The sequence below is a fragment of the Brassica rapa genome, chromosome A04 (genome assembly GCF_000309985.2).
Source record: "Brassica rapa cultivar Chiifu-401-42 chromosome A04, CAAS_Brap_v3.01, whole genome shotgun sequence".
NCBI classification, from domain to species: Eukaryota; Viridiplantae; Streptophyta; class Magnoliopsida; order Brassicales; family Brassicaceae; genus Brassica; species Brassica rapa.
The window spans coordinates 21,411,318-21,433,704 of NC_024798.2; the positions used below are offsets into that span (position 1 = coordinate 21,411,318).

Here is a 22,387-nt window from a genome sequence, read left to right on the forward strand (position 1 = left end):
TAAGCTCCAAATTCTTGCTAGTGGACGTCATTTGCGACCAAGGATCCATCACACACTAGATACGTACACGTACCGGCGTAAACAGTCGTTAAGATATTGTATATAGTTGTTTGAGCTAAAGTCCAAAGCATAAAACAAAATTTATTTACTGTTTATATATTGTGCAAGGTAACACCAAAACCTTGGTCCATTTCTAGGACCCTGCTGTTTATCTTCTTATCTTCGCTGTTGCTAATAATATACCCAGTTGAAACCAAACGACAAATCAATTCATTCATATGTCATAAGCAGGCAATCTCATATATTGGATAGACAAAGACATGTGGAAATGAAGATACTTAGGCGGAAGAAAAATAATTTTATGAGTTTCAAAAGAACTTCTTGTCCTTATCTTCAAATGTCACTGCACCGTCCAAATTATTGAGATATTTTTCTCCTTTGGTTCTAATTGGTTTCCCACACATTTCTCATTGCTACCGTTCCTTTAAAGAAACTCAAACTCTAATCATAGTGAAGAAGATAAAGATTTCTCATTAATATGAAGGTTTAGTCAAAAATAAGTAGGTTATGAATTGATGGGAGAAACTAGTGTATATGTATGTGCATTAAGAAACAAAAAATGGTGTAGAAAAAAGCCATTAATCAATAATGAAAATTCACTGACAATGCAGTGATTCTACGGTTTGCGTCAAGATAATTCTTTCAGTCCTTTTGATCCAATTACAGAGGAATGGGAATGATGATGCTTTCTTTTGAGTTAAATAAATTTGACATTTATTCAAAAAAGAAAATAATCACTGATAGGCCTTGAGATATAACCCCACAAGGTCAACCTTATTCGGTTCGTGAAACTTTATTCATACCTATAAAAGAAATATATACTACAATGGCTAACTAATGGCGTTTCCTGACGGGAACGGCATGTAATGGGTTGGTCTTATGCAATGTGAGACCAAAGGTCTCGTCCATGTCCAAGTCCTCTGAAGCGACGCCGTTTGGAAGCTTCCAATCAAAAGAATAGAGAAGCGAAGCAAGCATGAGAGGCACTATCTTCACAGCCAAAGGCAATCCTGGACAGATTTTTCTTCTGGCTCCAAACGGTGTCAGCTCATAATCTCTACCTCTCACATCAGTCTCTTTACCTAAAAACCTTTCTGGTTCAAACCGGGTTGGATTCTCCCACACGCTTGGGTCTCGTCCTATGGCCCACACGTTCACCAAAACTTGAGTGTCTTTAGGCACCTTGAACCCTTGAACCTCCACATCTGATTCTGCTTTTCGGGGGACAAGTAAAGGAGCAGCTGGATGTAACCGGAAAACTTCCTTCACAACCGCTTGTAGATACGGCAGTTCTGAGATATCAGACTCTTCAACAAACCCTTTTTGACCGATCACATGATCGATCTCAGCTTGAGCTCTTGTCATTGTTTTAGGGCTTCGAAGTAACTCTGCCATTGCCCATTCCACGGTACTAGAGTTTGTGTCCGTGCCCGCTCCAAACAGGTCCTGAAATATAAATACAAATGATCTATTATTTTTGTAAAAATATATATATATATATACTCCTAGGCCTTGTTTAGGCGTACTAGTAGAGCCCCTCACGCATTTTTTTGTCTGCTTCATTTTAAATCTCGAATCATATGATTCTAGCGTATGCAATATGGTAAGACTTACCAAGAGAAGGTGTACAAAATCGTTAGTGTTGAGCTCTACTTCATCTTCTTTTGTGAGGTCGAGAAGCGCATCCACGAAATCGTGGGTGGATACATTTTCACGGCTATTCCTTAGTGATCTTTTTGCTATTTTTGCATCGATGAACCCACGGAAAACCCTAAACAACTTTTCTGAGGCAACCTTCATGGCCTTCCTATTACCTTGCATGTCAAGAAACGCCAAAAACGGAAAGTAGTTAGCAGCGTCTGGATTTCCGATAGCTTCCATGACACCGATCACCGCGTCCTGAAACTCATTGGACTTCTTCAAGTCGTAGCTACCGAGATCGACAGAAAACAGAATGTTGGATATGATATTAAGAGCTGTGATGAATGATGCACGAGAAATATCAACAGGTTCATCTCTCTCGCTGCTTTCATTCATGAAGCTCACAAGCTCCTTCACTTTGTTCAACCTCAAGGCTTTTGTGGCTTCGATACGCTGCGGAGAGAACAGTAGAGTTACCGACAGTTTCCTCAGCAGCCTTAGGAAACAACAACAACAACAAAAAAACAGAGACAACCACTTATTAGACCACTGCTTTTGGATTAATATTACGTAATCGCATAAAATGCAGAATTGAATCGCATGTTTTATTAGATGTACAGATTCGACGTAATCAGATAAATTCAAAAAAAAATATATGGCCCTGTTCGTTTGCTCACCCAGCTGATCCATCTGGGTGAAGATGCAAATTGATGTTCGTTTAGTGCATTATAATGCTACATCCAGATGGATCACCCAACTGAATTTTTAAAAATTCATCTCAAATTCTCACCCAAATGAAGGTGAGTCTTGATGGTGCATCTGGATGCAGATGCATTTAGTTCAGTCTAAAATGACAAATGACCTTTTAAAATCAAAATATTATTTTCAAACCGTAAATTCAATTTTTTTGCATATACTTTTTTCCACTATAACCAAAAAATACATTTTCTCGCAAAAACGGAAAAACACACTTTTCCGCCAAAACCGCAAGATGCATTTTTCCGCAAAAAATATAAAACACACATGTTTCATTAAAACACATTTTTTCGGCTAAACCAGTAAAACCACATTTTTCGACCAAAACCCAAAAAACGCATATTCCTACCAAAACCGGAAACAACGCATTTTCTCGCCAAAACAAAAAAACGCATTTTTTTGCCAAAACCGAAAAACACAATTTTCTCGCCAAAACCGAAAAATGGAATTTTCCTCCCAAAACTGAAAAATGGAATTTTCCCACCAAAACCAGAAAACAGAATTTTCCCACCAAAACCGAAAAAACACATTTTTCCGCCAAAATTGAAAAACACAATTTTCCCGCCAAAACCGAAAAACACAAATTTTCCGCCAAAACCAAAATACACAATTTTCTCGCCAAAACCAAAAAAAAACACAATTTTCCCGCCAAAACCGGAAAACAGAATTTTCCCGCCAAAATTGGAAAACAAAATTTTTCTGCCAAAACCAGAAAACTGAATTTTCCACCAAAACCGGAAAACACATTTTCCCGCCAAAACCGGAAAAATGTATTTTCCCGCCAAACCCAAAAAAAAAAACTTATTTTCCCGCCAAAACCGGAAAAACGTATTTTCCCGCCAAAACCGGAAAATGTATTTTTCCGCCAAAACCGGAAAAGCGCATTTTCCCGCCAAAACCGGAAAAATGTATTTTCCCGCCAAAACCGGAAAAATGTATTTTCCCGCCAAAACCGGAAAAGTATATTTTCCCGCCAAAACCGCAAAAATAACTTTTCCCGCTAAAATCGTGAAAAAAAACTTTTCCCGTCAAAAACACTTTTTGCGCCAAAACTTCAAAACACACTTTTTCCGTCCAAACCGCAAAAACGTATTTTTCTGCCAAACCCATAAAACATATTTTTTCGCCAAAACCATAAAAATGCACTTTTTCGCGAAAACACACATATTTCCTCAAAAACCGCAAAAATATTTTCGGCCAAAACCGTAAAAATGCTATTTTTCCGTTGAAACGTAAAAAGTTATATTTTAGTCATTTTATTAACAAGTCCTCCTGGATGCAGATGGAAGTTAAAAAATGAAAAGCAAACGAACATAGTTGCATTCAGATGATTCATCTGGATGCATGAACGAAATGAAGAAACGAAAAACACCCAGATGAAGCATCTGGATGATACATCTAGATGGACCATCTGGATGCATTTTCCAGATGTACAAACGAACAGGGCATATATATATATATATACAGAGAAGAATATAAGTTTTATTGTATTTTAGTTATTAAACTTAATCGCCGAATGACTTAACTGGCATAGAACTCTGTGATTGTTATAATGATGCAAAATTTATTAGTTATTAGGAAAGTTATTACCATGATAAATTTAGAGTACTTTCTCTAGGTTATTCATTAGGTTTTAATCTAATTTATACAAAATTCATTATTTGTCTAGCAAATTTCTTACACATAATAGAATAAGAAATCTTACTTATACATTTGGTCAAAAAAAAAAATCTTACTTATACACAAATATAATAATTTTCTTAATAACTACAAAAAAATATTCTAGGGGTAATTCTGGATTACTCCTAACAAAATTGACATATTTTTGAGAAAATAAAAACCTGATAAATAAAAGTTGATATTAATTATACCTCCAACGAGCCGACGATGGAGGGAGCCAGACAACGGAAACCTCGTGGTGATTGATGGAACGTATCGAGTTAGTGGAGCTGCGCCAAGACAAGACTTGGTCATGTGTTCTTAAAACCTCTTTTGCAGCTTCTGGCGAAGTTATGATTACTGTGTTTAAGCTTCCAAACTTAAGACTCATTACTGGTCCATAAGTTTTTGAGAGGTTGGCAAATGAATGGTGTGGGTTTTTACCGACAAGGTGAATGTTTCCGATGATAGGTAGTCGTGGAGGTCCAGGAGGCGTAGCCGCGGCCTCAAAAGATTTCCTTCTTGATCTTGTTGTACAGATGATAAGAAAACATGATAAGATAAAGCAAAAGAGGAGGAACAGAGCTTGTCCTAAGATGAACTCCATCCTTTTTTTCTCAAATGATATTTTTCTTGAAATGAAACATCATGCTTCTAACCATTTAATTATATATTAGTGTGCAACAAGCAAATATTTCTACAAACTCTGTATTTATGGTCCAAATCCATCGTTTCGGTGAGGGGATCTGACATTTGTCACCATATGTCAAAACCCGTCATTTTTGAAAAAATCAAACTACTAGCGACCAATCACAAGAGATACGTATATACCTAAAACTTGGCTCATTGTAAACGGTCGTGTTTTAAAAGAGCAAAAAGTTTGAGCTAAACAACTCAATCTCTAACTTTTACAATGTCAATTTTATTTGCCTCTAACATGTTCCGCTATTCTACTTTACAACAATGTTTGGGTCCACCCCACCCCCCCCCCCCTCTCAAATTTCCATGTAAATTAATCTATTTGATGTACTTTAACAGTTATATTTAAGTGTATTTTATTGGCTGAATTATATATGTACAATAAAAAGGGTGTAGAACAAGATAACAATTTACTTTTTATGAATATTCTCTGAAAATAAAATATGGTTCACATGGATCACGTAGTCAAGGAAAGAAAATCATACAATAGAGTAGTTGAGATTTCGAGAGAAAAAAAACAGAGTTTGAATGTTTATGGAGAGGGGCCATGGCTCCCACCTAAGTTTATTTATCTAATGAATGGAAGTTGGGTTTCAAAAAAAAAAAAGAGTACTTGAGATTATTTGTGTTTATTTAAAATCATAAGGTCCAAAATTATTCGAGTGTGAAACTATATTCGTACTTACGAAACACACGTGTACCACAATGGTTAATTAATGGGCCGCTTCTTGATGGGAATGGCATGTAACGGGTTGGTCTTATGCAATGTGAGACCAAATGTCTCGTCCATGTCCAAGTCCTCAGGATTGATGCCGTTTGGAAGCTTCCAGTCAAAGGAATAAAGAAGAGAAGCAAGCATGAGATTCACAGTCTTCACAGCCAAAGGCAATCCCGGACAAATTCTCCGTCCGCCTCCAAACGGTGTAAGTTCATAATCTCTACCTTTCACATCTGTCTCTTTCCCCAAAAACCTTTCTGGCTCGAATCGGGTCGGATTCTTCCACACGCTCGGGTCTCGTCCTATGGCCCACACGTTCACCAAAACTTGAGTGTCTTTAGGCACCATAAATCCAAGAACCTCCACATCAGCTTCAGCTTTTCTAGGGACGAGCAGCGGAGCAGCCGGGTGCATCCGGAAAGTTTCCTTCACAACCGCTTGTAAATATGGCAATTCTGATATATCAGACTCTTGAACAATACCCTTTTGGCCTATCACATGATCAATCTCCGCCTGAGCTTTCTCCATCGTTTTAGGGTTACTAAGTAACTCTGCCATTGCCCACTCAACGGTACTAGAGCTAGTATCCGCGCCTGCCGTGAACAGGTCCTGATACATGAGTACATATGATCCATTATTGTCTAAGTTTATAGTTCTGTCCGTTTTATAATCATTCATATGACTTAAAAATACTCTATATATTCAAAAGATTGATGTTTCATATATTTACACAAATTAAGAAAAATTAAATACGCTGTTTATCCATTACTTTCTATTTTTATTTTAATGTAGTTTAATGTTTAATGTGTTTTCTAATAAAATTTAATCACTTATTTTTATATTTATATTTTATTATAAAATTAAATGCACTATTTAAATTCTACAGCATTAATTTTTAAATAAACACATAAGCTAATACATCAATCATTTAAATTAGAGGGAGTATGCAATATGGTAAGACTTACTGAGAGAAAGTGTTCGATATCATTAGTGTTGAGCTCTGCTCCATCTCCTTCGGTAAGATGAAGAAGCGCATCCACGAAATCACTGTCTGTGACATCTTTAGGGTTATTCCGCAATGATTGTTCTGCTATTTTAGCATCGATAAACCCACGGAAAACCTTAAACAATCTCTCGATATTGTCTTTCATCTTCTTGCTATTACCTTGCAGATCAAGAAACCGAAGAAATGGAAAGTAGTTAGCAGCATCTGGGTTTCCAATAGCTTCCATGACACCAATTACCGTGTCTTTAAACCCATTCAACTCTTTCAATGGGTCATAGCTACCGAGGTCGACCGAAAACAGAATATTCGAAATGATATTAAGAGTTGTGGTGAATAATGCATGAGAAATGTCGACAGCTTCTTCTCTCTCGCTGCTTTCACTCATAAAGCTTATAAGATCTTTCACCTTTTTCATCCTCAACGCTTTGGTGGCTTCCATACGCTGCGGTGAGAAGAGCAGAGTCGCTGACAGTTTTCTCAGTAGTCTAAAAAACAAGACATCAACATATATAGACAAGATAACCACCACCCATTATTAGTCAAATAAAACCATAGAAAATGAATAATTAAAATGGAAAGTGATCATATTAACTATACCTCCAACGAAGCGAGGATGAAGGAGCCCAGACAAGGGAAAACTCTTGGTGGTTGATGGAATTTATCGAGTTATTGGAGCCACGGTTAGACAAGACTTGGTCGTGTGTTCTTAAGACTTCTCTTGCAGCTTCTGGTGAAGTTATGACCACTGTGTTTAAAAATCCAAGCTTAAGACTCATGACTGGTCCATATGTTTTTGAGAGGTCCGCAAATGAGCGGTGTGGATCCTTTCCAACAAGGTTAATGTTTCCGATGATGAGTTGCCGTGGAGGCCCTGGAGGAGTCGCAGCTGCTGTAAGAGATTTCCTTCGTCTGGATCTTGTGGTTGAGATGATAAAGAAACATGATAAGATAAAGCAACCTAAGAGGAACAGAGTTTTTCCTAACATGATGTCCATTTATTTTTGTCAACTGATATTTTCGTTGAAATGAAACATCAAGCTTCAACGCATTTAAATATATTAGTGTAAATAACAAACGTTGTCGATAAAGAATAAAAAAAACATAAATTTCAGAAAGATCTATCGATGTTTATGTATGGTCCAAAATCATCGTTCCGGTGGTTAGATCCGAATTGATACAAGTGGACTCCTCTTGTCGTAAAATGTCAAAACGATTTAATTGCGAGTAAATCAACTTTGTTTGGTACTCCGCAAACCATATACATGTGTGTATTTGCACTACTAGCTTAATTTTGATATAATTTTTGCAAACGTCGTACAAGAATACAAACAAGAGACATTCAACATGACATTATTGGGATGAGTACAACAGAACAAAATTATCTATATACGAGATTAAGAACACTTATAAAGACGACCGCACAGATCTTTTGGTGGGTACGGCACGTAGAGGCTTGGCCTTCCGTAAGGTAACACCGAAGGCATCAGTCATGTCCATGTTTTCAGCAACGACACCCTTTTGAGCCTTCCAGTCAAAGGAGTAGAGAAGAGAGGCAAGCACCAAAGACATTGTTCTAAGAGCCATTGACATTCCTGGACACATTCTTCGTCCCGCTCCAAACGGTATCAGCTCAAAATCTTTGCCTTTCACATCGATTTCTCGTAACAAGAACCTTTCTGGTTCAAACCTCATCGGATTCTCCCATACACTCGAGTCTCGTCCTATCGCCCAGACGTTCACCAAAACCTAAAAAAGAAATTAGGTTAACGTGCTTCCCAAGTTAGTTATACGTAGTGTGTTTTCACATGATATGATGTGATATACCGAGGCGTTTTCAGGAATGAGGAAACCAAAGATGTGGACATCTGATTCTGATTTTCGAGGGATCAAAGGAGCTGCTGGATGCAAACGAAGAGTCTCTTTCAGAATTGCTTGCAAGTAAGGAAGCCTGGGGATATCAGATTCTTGAACGACACCGTTTTCACCAATCACCTGCCGTATCTCACTCTGAGCTTTGACCATTTTCTCTGGGTTACGGATTAACTCTGACATTACCCATTCCATTGTACTGGAGTTTGTGTCTGTGCCCGCTGTAAACAAGTCCTACATATATGTATAGTTATTAGTTAATAAGCTAAGTACTTTTATTTTATAGTATTAGATTATCAAGACTTACTTGAAGAAAGTGTTTGATTTCATTTAAACTCAGTTCTGCTTTGTTTTCCTGTGTAAGATCCAGAAGGGTATTTAACATATCGAAGCTAGAAACATCTTTCCGCTCTGTCTGAGATGATCTCTTGGCCATCCGAGCATTAATGAAGTCTTGAAAAACCTTGAATAATCTCTGTGTGCAAAGAGTTGCTTCTTTACGGGTGCCTTGTAGATCAAGAAACCTAAGAAACGGGAAATAATCTCCAACGTTGGGTTTCCCCGTGACGTTCATCAAGCTAATAACCGTGTTGTGGTACTCATGAGATGACTTGGAATCATGGGTCGCGAAATCAGTGGAAAACAAAGCATTTGAGATGATATTGAGAGCTGTGACGAAAAAAGCACGAGCTATGTCAACAGCTTCTTCTCTCTCACAACATTTGTTAATGAAACTCATGAGTTCCTCCACTTTCTTCATCCTTAGAGGCTCCATGGCGTTTAGGCGTTGCGTTGATAGCAAATGCATTGTTGTTATTTTCCTTAGAAACCTGAAATGATATACCTACATATAGTCATGTCATGTGTATATTTAACAAATTTAAGTATGGTGATTTCCGTTAATCCGTTAATTTTGTGCTTTCAACGACGTTCATTTGAACAAAAAATATTCTTAAAAAATTATATAACTTACGTCTACAATTTATAAAGACAAAAACAATATTAAAACACTAAAATATGGTTTGAGAAAACGAACATAAACGTAAAACCAAACTATGTGATATGTGTTAGTGTCGTCCATGTGTTACAATCTAGAGTTCGGTTGTGAATTTGGACTCTTTAAAGCGTAAAATAGAGAATAACAAATTGTGGTGATTATTCTTCTATATAGTTTGTTTTCATTAGCTGTGTAATTATTTGAATAACTACAAATCCTAAGATCAGGATGATCACCTTGATCCTTACATACACCAAATTACCCCATGCAAGCCAATAAAATAAATGATATATTAAATTTCTATTATACTACGGCATGCCTCCTCACTCTTTGAATAAGGATCCTACTTGCTAAGGGGGCTTGATCAAGTTCATACTCAAATTGAATAAAATAAAACAAAGACTACCTCCAACGAGCTGAGGGAGGACCCCATGCAAAAGAATATTCATGGTGGTCAAAGACTCGAACCGGATCATTAAAGGTTCGGGCAGATAAATGATGGTCTTGTGTCTTTAGTGCCTCTTTTGCTGCCTCTGGTGAAGATATGACTATGGTAGTTAAACTTCCAAGTTTTAGACCCATTATTGGTCCATAGATTTTCGAGAGAGTAGTGAGCGAACGGTGAGGACTGTATCCGACTTGGAATATGTTTCCAACCACTGGCAGCTTTGGAGGACCCGGTGGAAGTGTGGCTCGACTACTGCCGCGAGAACTGCTTCTCGTTTTCACGGTGACGAAGAAGTAAAACAAAAGGAAGCATGATAAGACTAAACATAAGAGCAGAGACATAACGCACATTTCAGGATCACGACCGATTTGCTTTACTTGCTTTTTTCTTTATGATAAAAATAAAATTATATAGTGCATATCTTTATATATAGGAAAATGATCTCAAATAGCCCTTTTTAAATTTTTATCACAGAAATAGTCATTAAAAAAAAGACCAAAATAGCTAATTTTTATTTTGAAATTTTTAATTTTTAATTTTTAAAATTTGAAACTCTATCCTCAAACTTTTCATCTTCACTTTAAGTCTAGATTAGTTAACCCTAAAAAAATATATATTTTACTAAATTTTAATTATTTTTTTCATTGAAGCTATTTTTTTGACAAAAAACTTAAAAAGAATTATCCTAGAAAATTTTTCTTATAATATATATATATATATAGTGAACAAACTATATCTCCTTTCAAGATAATCACACGTTCGTAAAACTGTCACGTACATGGTTGTAACTCTTAAAGAAATCAAGACACATTTCAAATTCTTGGTGGACCGATCGACTCATTGTATACTTGTCGTGAGATATAAACGTCCATATTTGTCAATGGGTCTTACATAGCACGTGGAAATTGTTTCAGAAACCATGTAGAATCATACAACCATGGAGAGCTTGATGTTCAACCTGAAGTATAAAATAAAAATTGATTATCTAGTAAATAACCTTGAATCAAATGGTTGTTCCTTTTTTTGAGCAACAGTTAGTGTTAATTCTTGGATGATTCTGTGGAACATAAACAAAAAATCATGAAAAGATAATAGCACATTATAAACTTATAGTAACTTTTAATTTATGTAACGGTGGTGGAGAGTTGGAGGGCCAAGGTCACGGGCCCCGACAAGTGTTGGCTGTAACGCTCCGTATAGTAGTGTTGAATGATTTTTAATTTTTCTTTTTAAGAAAAAAGAGGTTAAGTAGTGGAACTCACATGAACATTTCTATTACTTTACTCAATCACTTCTTCTTCTCTAATCTCGATCTCTTTTAGAAAGAAAAAAAACTTAAAGTAAAAAGACTAATCTGAATCTGCAATAACCTGAAAAAGCTTTGTGTGTTGTCTCTTTTCTTTTTGCCACTTTTTATAGATTCCCTTTTCAAGTTATGTTACCAAAGTCAAACCCCTAATTACACCTAGTGACTTGTATTTTGGTTCAAAAAATTGGGTAAAAAGTTAAAAACCAAAACAAACAAAGCGAAAATCCAACAAGAGTAAGACCAAAGCGATAAAAGGCGAAAATCTGAAAAGGTCAAAATCTCATCACCACAAAAAGCGACCAGAACAATGCCTCTTTTCTCTGACGTCACTAGCACGTTTGCATATAAAAAGGAACAGATCCATAGAATTAAAAAAAAAAACTATGATTATACAAAAAATAGCTATAAAATATCTAGCTTATGTGTAGATAATTTCTTTTTGATCTAATAATCTAAATTATTATAGTTTTTGTAGGATAAGTACTCAAAATTATTCAAACATTATCACATGGCTTTGTCAATAGAACAACAACTTCTTGTTCTTTAATCACCAGTTAGCTCTAAACCACACTCACATGAGGCATGCGCGTGAGGGCGAGTGAGGTTGACTTCACCATCACTTCCCCCCAATTAAATCTCATTAGGTCCACTGTGGGACCCTTTCAAACTAAAAACCCGAAAACCCTCGTGAATCTCACCGTCACGCGCTTTTCCCCTTATCACCTTCTTCTTCTATGGAATGAATCCAAAACTTCTTCTCAAATCTTCCCAAAATGCCATCACCCCCCTCTCCGCCGGTTCATAACCGTTTCCAGACGCTTCCGGTTATCCTAACCGGTTCCCTCGCCTTAACCGGAGCCTTACTCGTCCTCCTAACCATCCTCCTCTACCGGAAACTCTCCCGTAACCGCACCGCTCCCTCGGATGCCTCTCCTCAGCACTACCAATGCCGCCGCTTCTCCTACTCCCAGCTCCGCCGCGCGACGAACTCGTTCTCCGACTCCTCCCAGCTCGGCCACGGCGGGTTCGGCACCGTCTACAAAGCCGATCTCCCTAACGGAACCTCCCTCGCCGTCAAGGTCATGGACTCCTCCGCCGGGGCCTTACAAGGCGAGCGCGAGTTTCACAACGAGCTCTCTCTCTCCTCTCACCTCACCGCCTCTCCTCACGTCGTCTCCCTCCTCGGATTCTCCTCCGATCGGCGTAACCGGAGGCTCGTGCTGGTCTACGAGCTCATGCCTAACCGGAGCTTGCAGGAGGCGCTTCTTGGGGCTCTCAAGTGCGAGGAGCTTATGGATTGGAGGAAAAGGTTCGAGATTGCGATTGATGTTGCTAAGGGGATTGAGTTTCTTCACCACCGGTGTGATCCGGCGATCATTCACGGTGATGTGAAGCCGAGTAACGTCCTTCTTGATTCCGATTTCAAGGCAAAGATCGGAGATTTTGGTCTGGCGAGGGTAAAGTCTGAGTCTTTGGCTTTGGTGAGTGGTGGTGGGGACGAGACTAGGATTCTGATTGAGGAAGATGATGATGACGGGAAGAGAAAGGAAGATGATAACGGGTCGATTCTTGAGGAGTGTGAGAGTGTGATTACTCTGTTCGAAGAGGGCAACGCCGTGAGTTTCTCGCCGGAGAATGGGATTGGAGCTTCTCCGGGGGTGGGATCGGTGGTTTCGCCGGAGAATTGTGGAAGTAGCGTTTTCACGGCGTCTCCGGGACCGGCATTGATACCCTCGCCGGAGAACTGTGCTGTAACGTCTCCGGCGACGGAGAATGGTTGCGGAAGCAGCGTTTGCACGGCGTCTCCGGGAGGGGGATTGATACAGTCGCCGGAGAATTGTGCTGTTAGCGTCTTGACGGCGTCTCCGGGAGCGCCATTGATACCCTCGCCGGAGAATGGTGCTGTTAGCGTCTTGACGGCGTCTCCGGGACAGGCATTGATACCCTCGCCGGAGAACTGTGCTGTTACGTCTCCGGGAGGAGAATCACCGGAGAAAATGAGTGTGGAGAGTGGTGGGAAGCAAAAGGTGGGCTCGAGGAGAGATTGGTGGTGGAAACAAGACAACAACGGTGGAAGCAGACGAGTGGTTGAGTCAGGGAGTGTGAAAGACTATGTGATGGAGTGGATTGGGAGTGAGATTAAGAAAGACAACAAGGAGTGGATCAAAAACGGTGATGGGTCAGCATCGTCATCAATCTCTAAGAAGAAGAAGAAGAAGAGGAAGCCTAGAGAGTGGTGGAAGGAAGAGTTTTGCGAGGAGCTAACTCGAAAGAAGAGGAAGAAGAAAAAGAAAAGAGGGTTAAGCTCAATCTCAAGCATTGAATCTTGGTTTCACAGAGACAATGATGATGAACAGTCTCATAATCCTACCAAGAGGAAAAAGAGGAATAGTATAGACTGGTGGGTAGATGGGTTAAGCGGAGATTTAAAATCAGTTAAAAAACAAAGTCAAGATTCTGGTCTATGGTGTGATGTGAATGTTCAGAAGAGCGGTGGAGTAAGCAGCACACCGAGCATGAGAGGCACGGTGTGCTACATTGCACCGGAATGTGGTGGAGGTGTGTTGTCTGAGAAATGCGATGTCTACAGTTTCGGGGTTCTGCTCTTGGTTCTTGTCTCCGGGAGACGGCCGTTGCAGGTGACCGCGTCGCCTATGTCGGAGTTCGAGAGGGCTAATCTGATATCATGGGCTAAGCAGTTGGCTTGTCATGGTAACTTATTGGAGTTGGTTGATAAGTCTATACATTCTTTGGAGAAGGAGCAAGCGGTTCTTTGTGTTACTATTGCGTTGCTTTGTCTGCAAAGATCTCCGGTTAAGAGACCGACGATGAAGGAGATTGTTGAGATGCTTACCGGCGCGTCTGAGCCACCGCATTTGCCGTTTGAGTTCTCGCCGTCTCCGCCTATGGGGTTTCCATTTAAGTCAAGGAAGAAAGCACGGTGAAGATGAGCCTCAAACAAGTGTAGATTTGTCTGGTTCAAAAACACTAAACCAATTGCTAGTTGTAGAAGCTGTTTAATTCCATAACATTAGATTCTTGCTAATAGTGTTATGAAGATTAGTATGTCATTGCAAGACTATTTCAACTACTAATGCAGAATCTATTATTCAGACCACCTTTTTAACCATTTGAGCTAGAAATATGTTGAATCTATGCACAAACGAGAACCTATAAGTGAAGAAAAGAGAATAATAAGAAGTAACGAAAGTAAATGCAGAAAGATATTGTGGGCATGGGATTGATTCAAACAGAGTGCATTGCCACTGGAGCTTAATAAAAAAAATAAACATTGGTGTTTCCTGGAACTAGAACTCTGGTCACTGAGTCATATGCTTTTGTATAATAAGATTGCGAACTAGAGATTTTATTTTACAATGGTAGAGATGAGAGGACACAACACAACATAGAGCAAGAACAGAGGTGAAGAAGAAAGGTTGGTGAGTATTCTTAAGATAACCTCCCATAATTGTCATGTTTGCATTCCACAATTGTTGCCAAACACATTCCTTCTTCCTGTAATAATCTAAAAATAGCTGAAGATGCTTGCTTACACAAGGGAACAGCTAGTCATGAGGATAAACCCAAAACCCTCTCATCAACTCTGCAGCAAAGGGGTTAAGAACTGCTTGTCATATTGAACTTGTAGTGTGGTTTAGTTACAGATCGGTTTTCAACCGGTTTAAGGCAATGTTCTGTACCAATTTTTTTTTAAAAAATACTTTATTTAATTAATTAGATAATTTCCTTTTTTCTTGGGTTAAAAAATTTGATGATTTCCTGATTAATAATTAGAAATATAAATCCAAACATCGGAGGGTGGAGAGAGTATCATGAATATATAAAAGACACGAGATCGGATCGGTTCACACAACAGTGAGAAATTGAAAGATCGTCGACTTCCCAAAGATCGTCTCACTTTCTCTCTTCAATGGCGGAAGGTGGAGGCGGCGACTCTCCAGCTCCACCATCAGACAACAACGGCGGCGGAGAGTTTCTACTCTCTCTTCTACACAGAAGACCTCACCAGCAGAGTCCACCGATCAGACCACCAGCTCCTCCTCCTCCTTCACAGTCGTTCACTCTCGATCCAGCAATCGCAGCCGTTGGTCCCACCCTGAATTCGAATTGGGCTTCTAACGGTACTCCTCCTTGGCCCCACGCCTCATCGCCTCCCAATCTCTTAGGGTTTCCTCAATTTCAAGAAAACCCTTTTCCGTCGAACCAATTCGATGGTAATCAGAGGTTATCAGGAGAAGATGCTTATAGATTAGGGTTTAATGGAGCTGGTATTCATCACTCGATGGTGCAGCAGCAGCCGCAAAGGCTTGTGTTTGGTTCTTTCTCTGGAGATGCGACTCAAAGTGGGTTTCTCAACGGGAGCTTGAATTCTAGTAAAGATCCAAACTTTTCTCATCCTGGGAGCATTGGAAGAGGAAACTGGGGTCCCATTGGGAATAACGGTAGAGGTGCCAAGTCTACTCCTCCTCCTGGATTCTCGAGTAACCAGCGTGCATGGGATAGAGATTTGTTAACTAGGGATGCTGATAGAGGGATGCTGATGGGTAGAGGGATGATGGGTAATCATGATGATAGAGGGATGATGAATAGTTTCCAGAGGAATCATGATGATAGAGGGATGATGGGTGGTTTCCAGAGAATTTATGATGGTAGAGGGATGATGGGTAGTTCTCAGAGGAGTCATGATAATGCAAAGGGAGAGCATCATAATGCATGGGATAAAAGTGCTGTTGATTTGAGTGCTGAGAATGATAGATTAAGGAGATTATCTATCCAGGACGAGGGAAGGTTCAATCTTACTCAGCAGGTTGATCATCCTGGACCACCTATGGGTAAAAGTCTTCATTCTGTATCGGCAGCTGATGCTCAGGATTCGTTTTCGATGCTGAACAAGGAAGCTCGTGGTGGAGGTCAGTACAGAGAGGAAATGGGACAGTTGAGTAAGGGAAAGAGGGAAGGTAGTGGAGAGTTTGGCCCTGCTGAGGGTGAAACTGAGGGTTTTGGAGAAGATATTGTCGAGTCTGTTTTGCTTGAAGATGAAACTGACGATAAGGATGCCAAAGATGAGAAGAAAACTAGCAAGACTTCTCGTGAAAAGGTAAGTTTCAGTTTGCTAGATCATACAGTTTTAATATAACTTGACTTGTTTGGGAACGTTCAGTGATGGTGTTAGCTCGTGATTAGAAAGTATGTTTATTTTTGTAATGTAAGAGTTGTTTTTAAGTTTGGGTTTTTGTTATCAGGAATCGAGAATGGACACTCGGGGTCAGTGGCTACTCGGCCAAAGGTTAAGAATGGTAAAAAGGTATATGGCATGTCGAAACGACATCCACAGGCATGATGCACCTTTCATTGCTGTCTACAAGTCCCTTATTCCTGCAGAAGAGGAGCTGGAGAAGCAGAAACAGCTAATGGCCAAGCTAGACAATCTAGTCGCCAAAGAATGGCCTAACGCAAAGCTATATCTCTACGGGTCATGTGCCAACTCCTTTGGTTTTCCAAAGAGCGACATCGATGTTTGCCTTGCAATCGATGATGATGATGTCAACAAATCAGAGATTTTGTTAAAGCTGGCGGATAGTTTGGAATCAGATCATTTCCAGAATGTTCAGGTAAAACAAATGTTTTACTTCTTCTTATGGTTATGAATCTTGTGTCTATGTATCTAAGACATGTGTTTGTGTAGGCACTGACACGAGCTAGAGTTCCAATAGTAAAACTTATGGATCCTGTCACTGGGATATCGTGTGATATATGTATCAACAATGTGCTAGCTGTTGTGAACACAAAGCTCCTGCGGGACTACTCGATGATAGATGGCCGTTTAAGGCAATTAGCTTTCATTGTCAAACACTGGGCGAAATCGAGAAAGGTTAATGAAACTTATCAAGGAACACTCTCCAGCTATGCGTAAGTTCCTCCACATTCTATATTTCACCAAAACAATTATAAGAGACATTTTCTTATTGTGTGAAACTTTCTGCAGGTACGTTCTTATGTGCATTCATTACTTACAACAACGTAGCCCGCCGATTCTTCCTTGCTTACAGGTGTGTGTGATAACTATATGATATATCCTTATGTGTAATGTAACGTTTATTGAAAAGGGTTTACGGTTTTGGCCTATGTGCAGGAGATGGAGCCGACATACTCAGTTCGGGTTGATAACATCCAATGCGCATACTTTGATAACGTTGGAAGACTCAGTACATTCGGATCAAGTAACAGGGAGACCATAGCCGAGCTGGTATGGGGGTTTTTCAACTACTGGGCTTATGGACATGACTATGCCAATACCGTTGTATCTGTCCGCACTGGTTCCATACTTGGGTAAGTTCACACTTGATCTTTTCTACCTACTGCTACTGTAAGAGCAGTCTCAGAGATAGCTTGAATTCTTTTTCTGTTGTTGCAGGAAGCGAGAGAAGGACTGGACGAGAAGAGTTGGGAACGATAGGCATTTGATATGCATAGAGGATCCGTTTGAGACGAGCCATGATCTGGGTCGGGTTGTGGATAAGTTTAGTATCAGAGTGTTGAGGGAAGAGTTCGAGCGAGCTGCTAAGATTATGCATCAGGATCCTAATCCATGTGCCAAGCTTTTCGAACCATATGTTCCTGGAGATGATAATGGTAATGGCCAAGGTCATAATTAAGTTTTAAAAATTGAATCAGGTTCGTGTGGCTTGTATATATTTATGTTTCGATTCACTCTCTCCACTTTGTTTTTTTGGTTGTTTTGGATTGTTGCTTGTGACCTTATCAATATTATTTGTTTGATTATAGATTAGAAAAAAATGGCTTTGTTCTTTAAGAACGGTAAAACGGAAAAAAAAGGCATATCTTACTAAAACATTAGTGCATAGACCAGACCAGATCCAAAGACAGATAACATGTGTCTGAACGAAGTTTTGAAGAACCATGAATGTGTTATCCTCACTTGACGAGAAACAGAAAGTGGTATGTGTGTGTGTAATGCAGTTTATCTCGAAATGTTTTAGTGTCGTCTGGTTGTTTACGGTTTGGCTAAGACATTGTCTGACCAACCTTTTATCAATCAACAAAACCAATCACAAGATCAGTATCTTCCCATGCGTTCTTGGATTCATACGCAAAAGCTTCAGAAAGAACGAGTAAAGCGATAACGACTGAATCTCAAACTAATACATTTTGTTGTGACTAGATATAATGCTATGTTTAGTGTCAAATCATAACCATGGCAAGATGAATAGTCTAAGCTAATAAGATTCGAGCAAGCATCGTTAGTATAACAAAAGACAAGTTCAAGATAGTACAAAAACAAGGAGAGGTTTACCTGTCTCAGAACAGAAACAACGAGAGTTATTAGTTTCTCAGATAGAATTTCAAAATATTATTAAATTAGCATTCACAAGTTTAGTTAAATAATAATATTTTAATAACTAAAAAAATCTACCATTTGGCAAAGAACATGTTGAAAGAATTCATTGGCCAATAGATCGATTCTTTCTTACTATTTTTTCTGTTCTTTGTTAGTATTTTTTTAGTTACTCTTGTGGAGAATATTGATGTTGATGCCTTATATATCTTTAATTGTGCTTGTTCCTACAAAAATAATAAGCTATATATATGTATTCCTGATTTGGAGGGAAAAGCATTAATTGATACATGATAACAAAACTTGAAAATAAACAACAAACATATAAACATCTAGGTAGGCAACTGTAGAAGAACATAGATACATAACACATGAACAAGAGTTTTAAAGAAGAGAATGAGAGAGAAAGAAGACAGTAAGGAAAGCAGCTTTAGAGTTTTGTTACATGACCTTATACACTGCTAAACCCTTTTTTTTTGCATTTTTGCTGTTGTGTGAAGAGTGCTTTCTTCACTTTCTTGAAGAAGAAGGCAACCCAATGAACAATTCTGTCTCTACTTCGGAACTTGGACTACTCTCTTCGTCACCTCTTCCACTTTCTTTGTTCTTGCTCGACCAAACTTTGATTTCATGAGATCCCCACTGCAATTAAAAAATAAGGGACATAATTATAAATATTTATTTGTCTACAAAATTAATAGATGCAAAGAAGCTCTAACAACACATAGAGGACCAAGGTCATGGCGATCATGGGACTACAATAATGCGAATGTAATTACTGAAGATATTAAAAATAAAGACTCCTAACCGAAAAGCCAAAATAAAGAACCAAACTTTTACTAAAAAATGACTCCTAACCAAAAAGCCAAAGTAAAGAACCAAACTTTTACTAAAAAAAACAAATGTGGAACCCTAACTTGAGACCCTTAGGATAAATTCGTTTATAGTATTGTACCTTTTCAGTGAGCTTCTGGTTTTCTGCAGCTAGAGCTTTCTCCTGCAAAGTTTTTAGTTCCATTTGTTAGAAGCAAACACAAGAAGATTACTAAGTTGTAATATTCCACCAGTTGAGTATCTTTACCTTTTGCTTGAGCTGCTCAATTTGTTCCTTAAACAGTTGAGTCTAATAGCAATGAGCAACTAAGTTAGAATTATGAATCATTTATAAGAATAATAATATGGGGATGATCTAAATAAATATGCATATATACCTTTCTTGCTCGAATGCATTTGACACTTTTCTCAAGTTGGGTCTCAATTTGCTGCAGCTCCTCAATCGAGCATGATCCTATGCCTTCTCCCAAGAGTTTACTAATAAAAGCAAGAATGAAAAATACTTAACACGCGTGTTTGACGTTTAACAACAGCAAAATTGCAAAGATACAAGTGTATGACATGTTTGTACCGTTTGGAAGCTTCAAGTTGTTCAATTTTCTTCATCATGTTTGCTGCTTCATGTTTCAAATGCTGTTGGTTATAACAATGTTATTGCATGTGATTGTTTTCAATGTGTCTAATAGTGACATTGAGACTTTATACAGACTATGATTATTTTTTCTTAAGCCATTTTGATCTTTGTACTTAAGTAGTTATATAAGAAACTGGTATACAAGATCATAATTAACCTGCATATTTTCTTCAGAAACCGGTTTGTTGCTGATTCGATCCTTGGTATGCGTCAGATAACGATCTATGGTATCTTGCATACTGTTAAAAACATAAACTCATCAGAGATTAAGTTAGCACAGTGTAAGAAACATATTTAATTCTCTGGAACTGGAACTCAAAAGCAGACAATTCAAGAGCATAAATTCTTTCTTACTCTAAGTAATCACAAGACTTAATGACATGACTTGGAAAAGCCTTGTCTATTTGGGGTTTTTTACCCCCAATTTTGGAAAATTAAAGACATGTGAGTCTCTTTTCTTTATATACTATTTAGTAGGTTGAGAGAAAGATGTACTTTCACAAATGGACAGATGGTCTGAAACATCTGATCAAAAGTAAATTTGGTTTCCCTTCTACTTAACACTACAAGATAGTTTCTCTCATTCTCTAAACAATCTATACTAAGATCGTGGCTTGAGTATGGATCCTAAATCAGGTAGAAAACAGTAGGAACATAGTAAGCAACTTAATTGCATTATATTAGGAATGATAATGAAATGAAGCATAGGTAATTTATCTATCAGGAACGATAAAACAATATGCTAATTCATCACTTAGATAAACCCTATTTGCTGTAAGTAATAACGAAAAATATTAATTTCGCCAGACTATGTATCATTTCAATTCATAAGGAAGCTAACTGCAACATAATTATGATCCTTAAATGAACCCAAGAAAGAATAATTGTAAACAAACTCAAGGAGTTGTACGTGTGTGTGATCATAATCTCTAACAAGAGATAATCAAATATATATATAACATGTCAAAAGTACTTGCAAGAGAGTTCTTTGGCATTTTAACTTTTATCATAACTCAAACTAAATATGACAGATAGAGAGAGAGAGACATCTCAAACAATTAAAACAAGACGGTGTACTTGATTTTACTTTAATAATAGCCTTAACATTGTAGAAACCAAGAACTCATTTAACACCCTCTCTAAGCAAACGTTTAAAGAGATGTAATTCCACAAAGAGCAAACAAATCAACAAAACCATGTATAAACCAAGACATACTGTAAACTTTCTATCTCTCTCTATTTCTCTCTCTGTAGAAGATTTATATGAAAACGTACTTGGAGCTGGCGAATTCATAAAGTTTTCCCTTAGGAGAGAAGATGATCAGAGAAACTTCCGCATCACAAAGCACTGAGAGCTCAAAGGCTTTCTTCAACAAACCATTCCTGCGTTTAGAGAAAGTCACTTGTCTGCTTGTTGCATTCTCTATCCTCTTCATCTGAGTTTTTCCCCTCACCATCTCTTACTCCTTGTTTAATTTTTTCTTTCACAGAAAAAAATTATATAAGATCTCTTTTTAACTTGCAGAGAACATAAGATCAAGGGTGAAACCACCTCAATAACAAGATTATTCACTCACATAAAACAATCCATTTGGAAAAAAAAAATCACACACATAAAACAATCCATTTGGAAAAGAAAAAATAAACTTTTTGCTGGGATTTTTTTTTGGTGGAAGGAGACTGATGAAGTCAACGAGAGATAAGATGATTAAGTACCCAAAAACCAAACCAATCTAAAGTACAAATTTATATAGTTGATCTATATGGATTGCTTAAAATGAATGAAATATGCAGCCTTTATTTTATTTTGTTATGGGGGTTAATTGAAAGATATGCAACCTTTCATCAGATTTAGCCTAAACAAAGCAAAACAAAAAAAAAACCCAGAAACAAAACATCAAATCGACCAAAATGAAAAAGATCCATCAGACTAATCAAAAAGTAGAAAAGATCATTACAAAGAGATCTACCTGTGGCCAAAAGGATTTAAAACCCTAAAAGGTTTTAAGGAGATTAACGGAAGAGGAAATTAAGTAACACGATTATGTATAAATAGATAGATATAAGTATTGATGGAGAGGCGACGAGAAGATGATGAACAAACTTGATTATCTGCGTATGGAAAGACCTATTTATGGAAGTACCAAAAGAAGTAGTAGTAGCTTTCCTCGTTTCACCTATTTGTGTGTAATAAAAGAAACAAAAGACAAGACTCGCACACTCTCCTCTCTTCAAGATGTAGTTATGGTAATAGGGAACAACCATGGTTGGTTTGGTTTAGCGGTATGCCGACTTTGAGAAGTAAGAGTATTTTCAATGTAAAATTCTATTTTTTTCTTTTAAAATAGAGTTAAAAAATAAGGAATAAAAATGTTTTAA

General features: G+C 38.1%; 6 protein-coding genes across 12 annotated transcripts; 2 read left to right on the forward strand and 4 right to left on the reverse strand.

Annotated features, from left to right (window-relative positions):
• Nucleotides 1-625: 625 nt before the first annotated feature.
• LOC103866219 (cytochrome P450 76C2) lies at nucleotides 626-5,073 on the reverse strand. Its single transcript, XM_009144099.3, has 3 exons — nucleotides 4,329-5,073; nucleotides 1,675-2,197; nucleotides 626-1,506 (listed from the first exon to the last, which is right to left on the reverse strand). Exons 1-3 carry the CDS (start codon nucleotides 4,721-4,723, stop codon nucleotides 895-897), a joined length of 1,530 nt encoding a protein of 509 aa, XP_009142347.1. The 5' UTR covers nucleotides 4,724-5,073; the 3' UTR covers nucleotides 626-894.
• Nucleotides 5,074-5,290: 217 nt separating this feature from the next.
• LOC103866220 (cytochrome P450 76C4) lies at nucleotides 5,291-7,597 on the reverse strand. The gene is made up of 3 exons (XM_009144100.3): nucleotides 7,137-7,597; nucleotides 6,499-7,024; nucleotides 5,291-6,142 (listed from the first exon to the last, which is right to left on the reverse strand). The coding sequence occupies exons 1-3, from the start codon at nucleotides 7,532-7,534 to the stop codon at nucleotides 5,525-5,527; spliced, it is 1,542 nt and encodes a 513-aa protein (XP_009142348.1). The 5' UTR covers nucleotides 7,535-7,597; the 3' UTR covers nucleotides 5,291-5,524.
• Nucleotides 7,598-7,798: 201 nt separating this feature from the next.
• Nucleotides 7,799-10,318, reverse strand: LOC103866221 (cytochrome P450 76C3-like). The gene is made up of 4 exons (XM_018658662.2): nucleotides 9,812-10,318; nucleotides 8,716-9,238; nucleotides 8,364-8,642; nucleotides 7,799-8,285 (listed from the first exon to the last, which is right to left on the reverse strand). Exons 1-4 carry the CDS (start codon nucleotides 10,201-10,203, stop codon nucleotides 7,944-7,946), a joined length of 1,536 nt encoding a protein of 511 aa, XP_018514178.1. The 5' UTR covers nucleotides 10,204-10,318; the 3' UTR covers nucleotides 7,799-7,943.
• A 227-nt stretch (nucleotides 10,319-10,545) lies between these two features.
• LOC103866222 (receptor-like serine/threonine-protein kinase At2g45590) lies at nucleotides 10,546-14,292 on the forward strand. 6 transcript variants are annotated; one of them, XM_033290181.1, is made up of 3 exons: nucleotides 10,546-12,906; nucleotides 12,937-13,026; nucleotides 13,084-14,292. In XM_033290181.1, the coding sequence occupies exons 1-3, from the start codon at nucleotides 11,936-11,938 to the stop codon at nucleotides 14,105-14,107; spliced, it is 2,085 nt and encodes a 694-aa protein (XP_033146072.1). In that variant the 5' UTR covers nucleotides 10,546-11,935; the 3' UTR covers nucleotides 14,108-14,292. The 6 variants fall into 6 exon arrangements, with proteins under 6 accessions (XP_033146072.1, XP_033146071.1, XP_033146070.1 ...); XM_033290180.1 differs by having other exon boundaries at nucleotides 10,547-13,026; XM_033290179.1 differs by having other exon boundaries at nucleotides 10,548-12,906; nucleotides 12,937-14,292.
• A 692-nt stretch (nucleotides 14,293-14,984) lies between these two features.
• On the forward strand, nucleotides 14,985-17,992 carry LOC103866223 (UTP:RNA uridylyltransferase 1). Its single transcript, XM_009144103.3, has 6 exons — nucleotides 14,985-16,281; nucleotides 16,427-16,795; nucleotides 16,870-17,093; nucleotides 17,170-17,233; nucleotides 17,317-17,513; nucleotides 17,599-17,992. Exons 1-6 carry the CDS (start codon nucleotides 15,094-15,096, stop codon nucleotides 17,837-17,839), a joined length of 2,283 nt encoding a protein of 760 aa, XP_009142351.1. The 5' UTR covers nucleotides 14,985-15,093; the 3' UTR covers nucleotides 17,840-17,992.
• A 784-nt stretch (nucleotides 17,993-18,776) lies between these two features.
• LOC103866224 (MADS-box protein SOC1) lies at nucleotides 18,777-22,342 on the reverse strand. Of its 2 annotated transcripts, none has more exons than XM_009144104.3 (8): nucleotides 21,979-22,342; nucleotides 21,284-21,489; nucleotides 20,166-20,247; nucleotides 19,946-20,007; nucleotides 19,752-19,851; nucleotides 19,622-19,663; nucleotides 19,496-19,537; nucleotides 18,777-19,182 (listed from the first exon to the last, which is right to left on the reverse strand). In XM_009144104.3, the coding sequence occupies exons 2-8, from the start codon at nucleotides 21,463-21,465 to the stop codon at nucleotides 19,051-19,053; spliced, it is 642 nt and encodes a 213-aa protein (XP_009142352.1). In that variant the 5' UTR covers nucleotides 21,466-21,489; nucleotides 21,979-22,342; the 3' UTR covers nucleotides 18,777-19,050. The 2 variants fall into 2 exon arrangements, with proteins under 2 accessions (XP_009142352.1, XP_018513683.1); XM_018658167.2 differs by having other exon boundaries at nucleotides 22,137-22,318.
• Between the last annotated feature and the right edge of the window lie 45 nt (nucleotides 22,343-22,387).